A 15,568-nucleotide genomic window follows, 5' to 3' on the forward strand; every position below is an offset into this window, starting at 1 on the left:
GAGGATTTATTGTCATGTGCACATTAGCTACAGTGTAGATATGGCAATGAAAAACTTGAAAACCTTTAATATACTGAGGGGTTTCCATCTGGAGGATTAAACCCCTTTAGCTTCACATTTCAGATTCCTCATTTCATAATTTTTTTTCTTTTTCGTACAGGCTAAAGACACAAACATGGACATATAACAATAACATATAAATGACGTCATGACGCAAACGATGACGCAATGACTCACCTTTGAACCTAATTCACCTTTGAACCTGCATCTGTAACAATGAGTGGACCAAAGAAAAGAAAAGTCGACAATGAGTGCCGAGTGTTTAATGAGTGGACAGCTAAATATTTTTTCAATGATCTGCTGGCCCGGCCCGTTTAAAACTCATAGTGGCCCCCGAGCCAAAAAGTTTGCCCACCCCTGCTCTATACACACACACACACACAACACACTGAATACACTCTCTATACACACACACAACACACTGAATACACACTCTATTCAGATTTCTAAGTGTGTTTGCTGCACCATACATTACTTATTTAGTGAGAGGGCAAGTCTCAACAGCAGCGATGTTTTGAAATGTTCCTAGCAAACAGTAAATCCCTTTTTTTACAGTTTACTGAACGTCTTCTTGTTTCACTGTGCGTGGTCTTTAAATCCTTGACGCTAAAACCCGCTAAATGTCGCTTACGGTATTTTATCAGGAAGTTTTCACGTGACCAACAAACACGAAAGAACAAGCCTTCAGGTCACCAAGAAAAAAAACTTTATTACCCATTTTGAATATTTTACCAGTGTTATGCTCTTTGCACGAGTCAAATGTACAGAACAGGACCGCCATCTTTGGTATTTACAGAGCGGTCGTATTATGAGTAGAGCGGAGGAATGTGATGAGGAGGAGGAGGAGGAAGTGTTCATGCATCACAGTCTGTAGAAACATCTGGGTTCATCTCACCTTCAATGATCTTCACCAGATAAATGCTGAAATAATAAATGCTTAAATTACAAGCTAAAGAAACGATTAAATGCAACTACTAAAAAAATGTTTTGAATATATTAAGAATTTAAGGTTATATGGATCTGAAGAGAAACTAAAACGCAATACAAGTTAAAATATGTTAGAAGGGGAAAATAGGCACGTATGGCAGACAGTAAATGATCGTTAAAGAAAAGACAGGAAACGGTACAATCAAAAATCATTCTGTGCAAATCAAAGAGTAGACTCAGTCAAAGTAATAATCCTCACAAAACACACACTACACAAAGTACACGTCGCAAACTAAGATGAGCTGCATCTCTGTATCGTCCTCTCTCTCGGTGTGCTGGATTTTACATGCAGAGGTGATTTAAACTGACTTAGTGGAAAACACAAGTGCACAAGTTTGATGTTTTCTTCATCCTTCGTAGCACCGTCTTCAAAGAAAGAAATGAGACAAGACTGCAGGACTTTGGGGGAGAAAGCATGTTGCAGCTTTTTGTTTTAAAGCACAGCAGACTAGACACAGAGCAAAGCAAACACACGCTGCACTGACTGAGCGTGAGGAAAAGAATCAAAGAGTGTTTTTAGGAAAGGAGCGTATGAAGAGTTGGAAGGAGGCGGAGTCTGAAAGTCTGTCAGGTGGTGTTTGAGTCTGAGTGCTATAGGCTCCCCCATGTCTCTGCAGGAGGAAACTGTTCTACAGCGCCGGCCTCACTGTGCTGCTGCTGCCCCCCCATGGTGAAGGTCAGGGTGTACTGCAGCTGCACTTTGTCCTGAAACACACAGGAGGAGGAGAGAGAGAGAGGGGGGGGGTTACATTTTAGATAAACACCCAGGTAGCCTCTTTGGGACTTTTATGGTTAATTTGACCAGAGACAATTAAATAACTCAAGTGTCATTTTGTATGAAACATTTATATGGAAGTGAACTTCTACTTAGCAGTGTCACTGTTATAGAATCAACCTTATAGTTAAATCGGAATAAATTGAAAGCATCAGAAAAGACAGTATAAGTGAATTTCAGACTTAAGGGCCCATTGTACGTTAAGAAAATGATATTCCAATTAACGGGGGGGGGGGGTTATTTATCTAGAAAAAAACTCTGAGATCTACGTTTTAAATCTAAGAGAAAAATATGATTGTGTCAGATTATTAAAATAGCTATTTGTAAGAAAAAATATCAGAACTATGGGACTACGTGCATACAAGTACAACTTTGAGGTGACCGTCTTCTTTGTACAATAAAAGTCCAGTGGAGGGCCTTTCATGAGGTAGTACCTTTAAAGGTCCCCTATTATACTGTTTTTCATCAATATATTATAGGTCTCAGATATATACAGAACATGTCTCTGAAGTGTTTGGCTCCAAACACCAAACAGATCATTGCAGCATCCCATAATCCCCTCTGTTTCAGTCCTGTTTCCAAAGTGCTGATTCTCTGTCTGTTACTTCAGATGAAAATAAGGAGCCCCTCCCCACGCCCCTCTGAGAGAGATTTGGTTAAAAAGAACACAATGGTGCTCTAGGAGGAGATTCAGGTGATAAGGTGGGGGGGGTTACCTTGGTTGCTGATTGGCTAATGGTTACACAAGCCAAAACATCGTTATGACATCATAAAGTGGCCAAAATCTGATCAGCTCATTTTCAGACAGGTTTTTATATAAATGGATCAGGACAAAAAGACATGTTGATGTAGAAGAGACATGAAGAAGTGGATTCTGCATAATAGGTGACCTTTAAAGGAAGCCCCCTGTTGTCCCCCTCACCTTGTTTGGGTTGGCCAGCAGCAGGATCTGTGTGACGGCAGCAGGAGGGAGGACGGGGTTGAACGCCGGGAGCTCTGTTCCTGACGGAGGCTGCAGCTTCACCGCCATACACTACAGGAGGAACAGGAAAACAAGATCAACTTCCTTGCTTCTCTGAGACACGTCTTTACAAGACGAACCTCTGAACTCTCTCAGCGCTGACCTTTGGAGCCGCAGTCTGGAAGTTAATGTTGGAGACGGGGAGCGGGGCGGAGGACAGCATGGAGATGATCACCACCAGCACGTCGGGGCGGGAGGGGGGCGAGTCCCGAGCGAAGTGGAAGAGAACCCGCAGACTGTGTCCGTCAAACACCGTCACCGGTAACAGACTGCCTGCAGGGAGAGGAGGGGATATATAGTTTATATTGTATATTGTTGCAATGACTCAGTTGTCTTATCTGTCAGAGAGAAACCATTATTTTTATTATCATACATTTGACCCACTTGTGTCTATGAACCTGATCAAATGTTATATTTTGCTGCATGTACCTTTTAAATTCTTAACAAATAATCTGAGGGGAATTTCTTGTTTGAAACTTTGAGCTGCATGTGTTGTATGAAATGTACTATTTAAATAAAGCTTTATTAATATGATCTAATACAGGGGCGCAGGGAGGATGTGTTTTTGTAGGCCGACACGGAAGTTAGCAAAACAAGGGAACAGAAAGCTTCAACAGAAAGCCAATGGGATATTTTTCATTTGATTTTGGAATATTGCAGAAAATAATCTCTGTGGCAAACACACGTTTATGATACTTATGTGTTTTGTTCAGTAGGATAATCTCCACATATTAACTCCACTTTGTGATTGTTAAAATGTAATTCGCCAGAAGTGAAAAGCTAACGTTAGGCTATAAAGGAACTACAGCAAGATCACATGACTTCACGTCACCACCGCTAAGCTAAAGGCGGCTAATGTTCATCGTGATGACGTTTAGTCGTCTCATTTAGACACTTGTTAGCAACCGCTGTTTTTAAGACACATAGAAGCTTCAGACATTCACCAGTGGGGTGTTTACTGACACGTGAATATCTCGTAAACTTGTGTTTACCACAGACCTTATTTCAGGCTTTTAATCGAAAAACATTAACTTTGAGAAGAAGGAGCCTGGAAATGCAGAAACGCGATCTCATTTCAGGGGTTTTACAACTCAACCCTGCACTGATCGATTAATCTGTTCTCCCTTAACGCAGAGGCATAAAGCTATCAAGTTGACTTACTGGGCTTAATGGATTCTAGCGGTACAAAAACATCCGTCAGTGAGACTTCTGCAGCCTCGGTGTGAGTCGGGGACATTTCCAGCAACGAGGCTGCGAGGCTGGGCTGAGAGCTGAGCAGAGGAGCGGGGGGGTCGGATACGAAGGTGGGGATGGGGATGGGGGTGATGGTGCACCCAGACTTGCTCTGCAGATCTCTCAGAGTGGGTTTGCACAGCTGCTTGTCCCTGGAAAAAGAGAAATGAACTTAATTCATTAGTGTGTGCTTTTACCCTCTCACACAATGGCAACAGCTTGAATGCACGAAGCGTTAATATACAACATCTTGTAATTGTGGGGGAAACTTCTGAAGCAATTGGAGTCAGGACTCAGAGAGAGACACTGACGGTTTATTTGGAGCTTCGGCCGGAGAATTCACAAGACATGTCACGGGCCACGAGTTGACACAGCGGTTGAGCTGCCACAATCAATTCTGAAGAACCCTCCTGTAGCTCCAGGTTTTAACTAGTTCAGAGTTTAATAATCAACATTCTTTATCAGCGAGACTAAACAAATATGGGCCCTGAATCTAACTAGAGCTCTCGTCCATAGAAAAGAATGTGCGCCAGGGAACCTTCGTCCCTGAACAATAAACTATCTCATGGCAGCTTGTCCTCGGTCATAAGCAACAACAATGCGCCCAAGCTGCCCCTCCTTAAGAGAGATAGCAGCAATACCCAAGGCCGTAGACCTATGCCGTGGGAAAGGAGACAGTGAAAGGAGAAAATGACGAACTGTGTGAAAGGTTGAATACCTAAGCAAATTATTCCCCAACAGAAATGTGAGGAAAAACATAGTCAAAGCATAAAGCTGTTGTGTACCGTATCAACAATGCAGAGATTATTTTTATATAATTGTATTCAATTTGTAAATAGGAATACAGATTTGACTTAATGTTTTCATAATATATTTTTCTCCCAGTTAAATTGGCATGGGACTTATTTTTACCCTCTCAAAGAACCGGAATCGTTAAAATCCAAACGATACCCAACCCTAGTATAAAGTTCATTGGTTGGTTTTAGGGCTCTTATTTAGAAAAATAGACAGAAATCTTTTACCAACAGCAGCTGCTACTGTACTTAAACTAAACATGTATTCCAAAGTGCTTTAAAGATCCCATGTCATGGCCATTTCTACTGATCATAATTACATTGTTGAGGTCTACTAAAATAAATGTATATTGTGCAATTTTCCAAACTCACATTGGTTTCTCATACAGCATCTCTGTATAGTATGTGTATTCACTCTCTGTCCTAAACGGCTTGTTGGAGCTCCTACCCCCCCCTCCCTGTGAGCCCAGTGGCCGTCTGCGAGACAGCGAGACACAGCGAAACCCAGCCCGAAACACACCCGCAGCCTGGCTGGGAGTTTGTGTGTGTGCTCAGGCTGAGTTCCGCGGTGTCTCGCTGTCTCGCCGACCCCACACCAGTGAGCCAGCTCACAGTGTCCCACTCCTCGCAGCAGCGAGCCTCGCAACGTCCCGCCGAGTGCGTGTGTGAGGAAGTCCGCGGATTGGTCCAAACGTAACAGCTCCGCGGACGTAACGTCACTGCGGACGTTACGTCACTATACCCGAAATACGTCACTATACCCAAGAAGTAAACAATGGAAAAAGAGAAATCTCCAACGAGGCGTTCTGGGGCAGCATAGACTGGTCTTTTCTGTGTTAGAGTTTTACTCGCTACAGGGTGTACTTTGAGGGTTTGTGACTCTGCAGACCGTTTACATGCAGAAAAAGCTTCATAACACACAAGGGGACGGGTGATAACCAGAAAAGCATGACATGGGACCTTTAAGTGCTTATTTGAAGCTATTTCCCACAGCTATTGTCACAGTAGAACAGAGTTTTTTTAATTACCATTTGACCTGCTGGTCCTCTGGAGGCAGGGACTGCTGCATCAGCGTCTTCCCCAGCAGGTCCAACTCGTCCAGGGCGGAGTTACCGGGGGTTGAGACGGGGGAGAGGGGGAGAGAGAGGGAGGAGAGGGGGAGAGAGAGGGAGGGGGGGGTCCGGAGTCAGGAGGAGGCTCGGGGCTGCTGGGATGTCTGCGTCTATACTGTCAGAGGACTGAAGAAGAGAGAGTGTGAGAAGATGGATGTCTCGCTGATTATATTGGAGATGTATTCAGAGCCTTTTAACGTGACTGTTTAAGGGGGTGCATGTTTAAGAGTGTAAAGAATCCTCCCTTTGCTCACCTGGAAGGAGTCCCAGGCTGTGGAGTCTTCAGGTTGTGAGGGGGGGTTGGAGGTGTGTGTTCCTTCACTTAAACCTGTGGGATGCACAAAGAGTTACACAACTATGTAGGACTATGGTTCAACTCGTAACATGCCAACACTCTCACATCATTCAAAACTCACCCTTTCACTCTTGCCTTCAACTCCTAATCCACTAACCCCTCGCCCTTATTCCACCTAGCTTAGCACTTTTGACTTTTGTTATTTTTCTTCTTTACTTGCTTGTAAAGTGTTTCGAGCACCAGGAAAAGCGCTATATAAATCAAATGTATTATTATTATTATTATAAAGAACTAAAGGCCTATGAATAATAACTCAATATTTGTAGGCGATGCTGTTACCGAGTGACATGAGCTCGTCGTCCAGGAGACTGATCCCCATCTCCTGCGAGGGGGCGTTGTCTGTGGGAGTGGGGAACTCTGGGAAAGATGGCGGCGACTGAGGCGATGTGTCCAACCCCGACAGATCCAGCAGGGCCGTCCCTCCTGAGAGGAAACAATCAGGTTCAAGGCTTTTATTGTCATGTGTACATAGCTACAGTGTAGTTATGACAATGAAAAGACAGCACTCTGTGTTTCTGCACTCAGCTCTTCCCACCTGTTTGCTTGTGTGTGTTTAACGTGTTGTTGCCGTTGACGATCTCCCCCTTCACCTGCTGCTTGTACTGGTTGATGACCTGAGTCAGGGTGTCGTTGGCCTGCAGGATCTCAGCTGGGGACAGGAGGAGGGAAGCAGGGGTTATTATCAAGGCTGGTGGATAAGGGTGGGGGGGGGTCAAAATAGATTCAAGATCAAGAAGAATTTAGATTTTCATCTTCTAAGATTCTGAATTCACAACTTGTAAAATTCAAGCAATTATATAACAAGTATTTTACGAAGGAATCTACTAGGGATGCTCCGATCGGGAATTTTGGGGCCGATCGCCGGAATCAGTATCGGCCGATATGGATCGCCGATCCGATCGAGTGGGCGGGGCCTATGGGGATCTTCCATTTAAAGTGATGTTTAAAACTCAGTTAATGGGGCTCATTCACTGGCGCTTCCCCAAACAACAACCAACATAATTATTACATTCAAATGAAGTACATTATTCAAGTTTACATTAACTTTGGATAATAACACGGGAGAAATGAGCGGAAGAGCTCTCTCTCCCTCTCTCCCTCTCCTGACAGCCTGTCAGTATCTCATGCAGCTCACTGATCCAGTAATGAGTGACCCGACAGTGAAGAATAAGTAAGGGATAATGTGCAGCGACGTGGTCATTATGGGGAAAAGAACACAGACAGGCTGATCAGGAGCCCGACGCGAAGCGGAGGGATCTAGATCTGCATGAAGGTGTTCTTTTCCCCATAATGACCACGTCGCTGCACATTATCCCGCTTATTACACGGCCACATTCTCAACAAAGTAATGATATGACTCCCACTATTAATTTAAATGCTTTTATGGATTTAGAAAATGATTTTATTGATTTAAAAAATAGTTGTATGTATTGATTTAAATTGACATGCATCCGCTAAGGAAAATAGTCCGTTGTTACCGTTTGAAAAAAAAAACGTAGCAACGCAACGGCAGGAAGGCGGAGCTTTTTGATTACAGATTTGAAAACATCGTTGCTTGCTTTAAAAGTAGCACAGTTCATTATGTCAAACCTTGGAAAGTATCTAGATATCCCTGCCCTAATGCCAAAGTAACTGGCAACTGAATATGTGTCGCCGTTTGATGTCTATGTCTGGACCGCTGCGTAAAAAGGAGGGTTTCTGCCCGTTACTTCTCCGCTGTTTTCTTGTCGCTCTTGTCTTGTCAGTTTGAAAAGCAAACTGCATGCAGTTTGCTTTTCGGCCAAACTGTATACAGTTCAATCGACCGGACTTGTTTGTGCAGATGTGAGCGTCCTTAACAACGGTCAATAAGTCCTTGACAGCGGTCTGTCTGTTCTGGATTAACAACGTGTCACATGTTCTGAATTGACCAATCAGAATCGAGTATTCAACTAAGCCATGTAATAAATATATTTATAACTAGTTTAGCTTGTTCCAGAGGTAGATAAAATAGCTAAGTGTGTTAGGTCTAACTCTTCGTGTGTGTTTTGCTCCGCTCACCGGTCCGTCACAGCGGGCGGAGCTGCAGGATTTCTGCTTCACACACGTTGCATACCGCTATTTTACTGTCATTTTCGGACACCTTAAAATACTGCCAGACTGGTGAAGCCATTTTGGCGAGCTTGTTTTGCCGCGCACAGAGAAAAGTGTCATGTATTTTACGTCATGTGATCGGCTCTCCTGATCGGCCTTTATAGAGAGCACTGATCGATCGGCAGAGAGTGAGTATCGGCCGATCGATCGGAGCATCCCTAGAATCTACCAACTCAATGTACAGTTAAGCATTTCTGTGTGATTTTTAAAAGGATGTTAAATCGTGTAAATACAATAAATAAAAAAAATGCAAAGATTCACACCATTATTATTTGGTTTTTTGTATGTCCATTCCCGTCTCAACGTTTTCAATGTGAAATGAATTCCAAATATGCATAAATAATTAAAGAAAATGGCAGTCCCAGATATAAAAGACAGTAAAGACACATGTGGAGATCATTGATTATCTCCTATGTTTCTACAATGACATGGTGGGCGTGTCTCTGGCGCTCTTATCAGGCTCAACTTTGTAAGAGCAAGAAGATAAAAAAACACCTGGACAGTTAAACGTATGCAACGAACTTTGTGTCTTTTGCTTTGCCTGATGAGGAATAGAAACATTTCTGCAGCGGTTGAACAAGCGGTTGTCATTCATTTATTTCAGCATTTTAACAGCAGATAAATAAAAACATCGCTCACCCAGAGCCTCGTCGTTGTCCTCCGTGTCGCTCGCCAGTCTGAACAGTGTAGGTCTCATTTTCTCACAGCGCTGGTACAGGTCCTGATCAAACACAGTATATTAAACACCTGAGATAAACACTGTGCAGTGTAACCTCTCTATTCTTTATTAGGATCCCCATTAGCACTAGCATTGGCTATTCTTCCTGGGGTCCTCACACACACAAAACATACATGAAACAAAACAGCTCATCATTTCATGCAATTTACAATTCTCAGGGTTCATACACTTTTTCACCAATGATTTTCAATGACTTCTCCATGACCTTTACCTAATTTTCCATGACCAAAAAAATTACTCTTTCTCAGCGGTACCACATGGAACAGGAAAATAAGGTCTGCATATGAAACATGTTGTGCCTATCTAAAACAAATCAAATAGTAGGCTTACTAGCTTCTACAGGCTAAAGCAACTCAAATCTCTCACCAGCAAAATACCTCGTCAGTTAAAGGTGGGGTAGGTAAGTTTGAGAAACCGGCTCGAGATCGCTAGAATTTGAAAATACACATGACCAATGAGGGCACGAGATAAGTTTGTGCACAGATGGAAGGCTGACAGGCAGGTAGGCCATCCAGTTATTTTAGCCGGGCCGGCTAAAATGATTGGTCGGGCTTTTTACAGTACTACGGCTTCCACAGATGACATTTCTTTATGGATTTTTTGTCAAAGCACTTAAGATATTCATTGCTATCGGGATGTTAAGAGCATTCCATGGAATATAACAAAAAGTGTATCTCGAGCCGGTTTCTCAAACTTACCTACCCCACCTTTAAATGCCATTTTATGTTTCATTACTATACGATACAGTATGTATTATCATTATAGTATTACTATTTTGGCGATTAGATAAAATATAAATTATATTTGATGCAATTTTTGTTAAATTTCCATGACTTTTCCAAAACTTTGGGAAAAATATTGTTTTCCATAACTTTTCCAGGGCCTGGAATTAGCATTTTGAATTTCCATGACTTTTCCAGGTTTTTAATGACCGTAAGAACCCTGAATTCTGTATGACGTGAAAACTAAAATGGTCATCCAATTTTAGCCATCATAAGAACAAAAAGAAAATACAAATAATTGTACATAATAATACATACACAGCCACAGGCACAGTTCAGTTATACTTTATAATAGTGAGATAATGAAAGTCTCACCTGCAGCAGCTCGGCGTTGCTCTGATTGTCGGCGGTGGGCTCGTGGTCCTGCAGGAGCTGAGTCAGCAGAGAGACGCTCTCGTTCACCTCCTGGATGGCGTTCACTCGCTTCGAAACCTTCTCCGCTCGCTTCTGATCCTGAAACAGAGAGGAGACACACGTTCACAAAGTGCACACAGAGCCTCAGAGCAGACACACGGGGAAATGACCTGTTATGAAGCAAGCTGCAGAGAATAGGATTTGTGTTATCGTAATATTGTAACATTTTAACTTTCTACTACTTCACTGTGGAACTAATACAAATAGTCCACTGTTTGTATTATATTATACATGTTATATATATTGTAGTACAATGTGCACATTTGAACTTAACTGTACATTTCCCCTCTGCGGGACTAATAAAGGTATTCTGATTCTTATTAGGTTTAAATAAATATTTGAATTATATTTTATTTTAGTTGGACATTACATTTGAAATCCTATTGTAACATTTTAACTTTCTACTACAAAAACGTCCACAGTGATAACGGAGGGTTAATAAATTCTAAAATGAAACAACTGTCACAAAACCCAATTACCCCAAAATCAATAAAGTATTCTGATTCGGAAAAGAAATACAAAATAAACTAATTTGAAGAATAGCAGTAACAAACTTAAAATAATAAAAGGCTTTTTCTCTGAATTCCTGCTGAACCACTCTGCCAGTGACACACAAAGCCTCCCTGAAAGCAACCAACCCACTTCCTCATTCCTGCTCTCAAGTGCAGCTCTCTGGTATGTCACTCCTTTTCTTAAAAAACACACACCGACTACTATCTTCAGCACTAAAAAGTGAACATGCGGATAATGTATGACAGAAGTGTGATTTTTAAAAGAAGTACCTCTTGGACCATCTCCTTGATGAGTTTGTTGGCAGCTTTTAGGTCATCGGGGTGCGAGCTGTTCAACAGGCGAGACAGCATCTGATGAAAGACGCCGAAAACAATAAGTGAACAGGTTTCATAAATCACAAAAGAGAGACGATAATTAAAAAAAGACAGCATGTACCGTGGGAAAGAAACTGGGTTAGGTCACATTATTCTCAAGCTACTAAGCATCCGTTAAAATAACTGTATTATTTCACAGAAAAATCCTTACTTTTGACTTCTCCTCGTCCTCAAAAATCGCATTCTTGGGTCTGGGAGGAGGAAGGGTCAGGAGTTTGTCAGGCGGCAGCTCGGGGTCTTGTTTAATAATACCTGACAAACACAGAATATGACAAACAAAAAGGTGTTAATCATCACTGTTGATATAAGTAGATTAAGCCATTAATACTATGTGAAGAATTGTCTCGAAGCTACTCTTAAAAATGTACTTTTTAGCTGCAGTTCCTTCTCACTGTGTATCAATAATGACTTCTGACGCCCGCTCACCTTGTTTCTTCAGCATCTGATAAGCGTCTGTGATCTTGGCCTCATCAGGTAAACCCAGAGTCCAGCTGAAGATCAACTCCAGAACCTTATTTTTTACCGGCTCAGGTGACCGTGAGCCCAGGTACTGAGGGGGGGGCGAATAGAGGAGAACAAAGAAGTTATTTACAAACCAAAAAAGGGGTCTGAAAAACCTAGAAATAATGAAAGAGACACTTGTAGAATCGTACCTTTGGAGAAACTACTTTGATGAGTTCATTGAGAAACCGGAATTTGCCCACTTCACTGTGAAACCTTTTCCCACAGCTCTTCATACAGTTCTCCAGAACCTAGAGAAGAATACAATACAAAATGCTAAAACTAAATCCAATCTGATAACAACAATGTCATATTCTAAAGTGATGCCACTCTCATATATTGAATACATATTTAGACAAAAAGGTATGGCTAAATGTAGGTTTAGTTCCTGGCAACAAAAATCATGTTGAACTATTAAATATTACAAAACTGTGACTAACAGATCCTGGATCAGATTGGACTCACCAGCAGCGCCTGCATGGCCTCCCACTCCTGAGGAGACTGGATCTTATGAGCCAGCAGTCTGGTGGCCAGCTGGGGTCTGAAACACAAGACACAAAACAAAACGATTGTCAATAGTGTGCTGCAGTCCCTTTTTTACGTAATCATGTTGTGGGATGGTAGTTTACCAGGCAAGACTTCTGCAGCAGAAAATATATGTTGTTATCATAGCTGGGGTTTACACAATTAAAGGTCCCATATTATACTGTTTTTCATCAATATATTATAGGTCTCAGATATATACAGAACATGTCTCTGAAGTGTTTGGCTCCAAACACCAAACAGACCATTGCAGCATCCCATAATCCCCTCTGTTTCAGCCCTGTTTCAAAAGTGCTGATTCTCTGTCTGTTACTTTAGATGAAAATAAGGAGCCCCTCCCCACGCCCCTCTGAGAGATATTTGGTTAAAAAGAACACAATGGTGCTCTAGGAGGAGATTCAGGTGATAAGGGGGGTGGGGGGGTTACCTTGGTTGCTGATTGGCTAATGGTTACACAAGCCAACACATCGTTATGACATCATAAAGGGGCCAAAATCTGATCAGCTCATTTTCAGACAGGTTTTTTTATAAATGGATCAGGACAAAAAGAGAGAGAATCTTTGTTCCTGAAACTTTCAGAGTCTCTTTACACAGAAGGGACACATGTTGATGTAGAAGAGACATGAAGTAGAGGGGACACATGTTGATGTAGAAGAGACATGAAGAAGAGGGGACACATGTTGATGTAGAAGAGACATGAAGAAGAGGGGACACATGTTGATGTAGAAGAGACATGAAGAAGAGGGGACACATGGTGATGTAGAAGAGACATGAACAAGTGGATTTTGCATAATAGGTGACCTTTAAAACACTTGACTCCATCCAACCCATAATAAATGTATGAAGCAACATGTCCTCTCACCCCTCCAGGTCATTGTTGAGCTGGTCACAGAAGGCATGGATGCTGCTCCAGTCGGTGTCTCTGTTCAGAGGGTTTGTGGCTCTGTCTGGAAATTAAGAAAATGGCATGTCAGTCCTGAGAGGAAACAGATGTCCCCTTAACTTTACAGTATTATATCAACATGGTAATTCTATTAGATGACATATATCTCCGACATGTTGGTTACAGTTGTTGTTGTTATTGTGTTATATAAAAATGACTTTCAATCTGTATGAAATGTACAGTTTAACTCTAAATCCATAACTGTTTATATTCTTGTTTTGTATTTTATTTATGAATTTGTGTTTGTATGAATTTGTGTATGTATATATATATATATAAATATATAGAGACCATTGTCCTAACTCGCCTGTATATATTATATGAATGATTATATAAATTATTCAAGATTATAAGTATACGTTTGTATTGTATGTTAACATATATTAAGATGTAAAAATAAATAAAAATAAAAATAAAAAAGGGAGAAGGGGTCGGATTAAATAAGTGTAAACTTCTTCCGACCCCTTTTCGGACGTGTAATTAGCTAAAGCTTTGTTTATTGTTTATTGATATCAGACAATGATACTGCAGATTATTCAATTATTAATTAAATGTTTCGTTTTGTTATTGCATTCATTTGTATAGTACTGTATCATGTCTGTATCACCTTTTGTTTCATTTGTATTTTCTTTGGTTTTACACGCTCGAAAAAAAAAAATAAACTAAAACTAAACTAAACTCTCAGTTATTATTTCTAAACACTTGTTTTGTACCAATAACAACAGAATATGTGTGACACCTCTAAATACTACGCAGTTCAACAGAACCACAACAAAAACATTATATCTTTGATGAGGGTGTCTATTATTTGGTTTATTGTTCACATTATATTAGTTAGCATGAATTTTAATTAATTAATGCTGTCTCGTAGATTAAACATTGAATGACAGCCTCACCATTTTCACTCCGAAAACATCTTCTTCACATTAGTAGCACAACTTTATTTTTGTACAGTATTTCATTTTACACTCTATTTTTACCTTCTCTTAGTCTATTTTACATGGATACAGTTAACTTCTCCTGCATTACTTGCACAATGGTCAGTTGCATCATTCTCTTGCACAACTTTATTGATATTCTGTTTTGTTCTTTTGCACTATTTTTGTTGTTTAATTGTATTATCTCTTATATATATTTATGTTGTATTGTTGAAGGAGCCTGGGAGTTAAGATTGTCATTGCAATAACTACACTGTAGCTACTGTGCATATGACAATAAGCTCTTTGAATCTTGAATTATATTTACATACGTTGAGTCAAAATGTTAAAGCTTTATGTCATACACAAAAAACTTTAGCCAAGTCCCTAATAAAATGCTGAGAAGGCCTCCATGCTTTGCTAGTGACTGCATGATTTAAAATGTATCAAGTCACTGCCACATCACCCAGCCTGCCACCGAGCAGAGAAATACACAGGGAAGGTGCTAACAGCTGCTAGCTCACTGCCACTGTCACATCTAGAACTTTCTCACAAGGCCATAGCTTTTACTTAATCATAATTCAATGTCTGGGACTCAACAATGGGAGCCCTGTGGTAGTGTCTCCCATTACCTAACCTCAGGTGAGCTACCGAGCCGAGAAGCTAAAGCTACGCCTGGCTGTGTTGTGTGTTGACAACTAGCTTAGCTTTAGCATCCTGGATGTGACGGAAGGGTCCGAGTCCCAACTGCCGGGACTCGGGTGAGCTGTCATGTCATCCGAAACAACTCACGGGTAATAATGTGCGAGTGTCCGAGTTTGCAGACAACACATGCTCCGTAGAATTAGTTTAAAATGACTCACTGATACGAGACTCCAAACTCTCCGTGTCGGGCGGCGCAGCCATCACTGCGAGATTTATGTGGTGCGTTGGTCTCGCGAGATCAGCAAGGGGCACGTAGAGGCAGACGAGACACAGAACGAGAGTGCATAGATAGAACACATGGACATGATTCATACAGGTAATGATAGTTTGCTGTAATAATCCTTTATATATACAGTCTAATGTAATAATCACATGTTTATTGAAAGTAATAACTATTATTGGTGTACAATAACTGATATTAATGTAATAAAAGCATTGTTCTCTCATTCATCTAATTATTTTGTAAGGGCACCATGCCAAATGAACGCCAATGCCCATGAATACATGATGCATTTCAGGCGAAAATAATGTACTAACATAAATACATACAGAGTCTATTATATAATAATAATCATAATCATAATAATCGTAATAATAATAATAATTCTCATTCTAGTAATTACATTTCTATGATGTACGTCACGCAAACAAACGGAACCAGAACCGG

At 41.0% G+C, this 15,568-nt stretch overlaps 1 protein-coding gene across 1 annotated transcript; it reads right to left on the reverse strand.

Annotated features, from left to right (window-relative positions):
* Positions 1-743: 743 nt before the first annotated feature.
* LOC117492605 (ADP-ribosylation factor-binding protein GGA1-like) lies at positions 744-15,167 on the reverse strand. Its single transcript, XM_034142955.1, is given in 18 exon segments — positions 744-1,752; positions 2,745-2,855; positions 2,947-3,116; positions 4,005-4,228; positions 5,899-6,032; positions 6,034-6,108; positions 6,237-6,310; positions 6,617-6,760; positions 6,873-6,986; positions 9,110-9,191; positions 10,307-10,444; positions 11,188-11,268; positions 11,444-11,544; positions 11,719-11,842; positions 11,946-12,044; positions 12,259-12,334; positions 13,199-13,283; positions 15,060-15,167. Coding segments are annotated over 18 exon segments (1,989 nt in total). The 5' UTR covers positions 15,103-15,167; the 3' UTR covers positions 744-1,638.
* Between the last annotated feature and the right edge of the window lie 401 nt (positions 15,168-15,568).

Source organism: Trematomus bernacchii, unplaced genomic scaffold (assembly GCF_902827165.1).
Source record: "Trematomus bernacchii unplaced genomic scaffold, fTreBer1.1, whole genome shotgun sequence".
Lineage (NCBI taxonomy): Eukaryota > Metazoa > Chordata > Actinopteri > Perciformes > Nototheniidae > Trematomus > Trematomus bernacchii.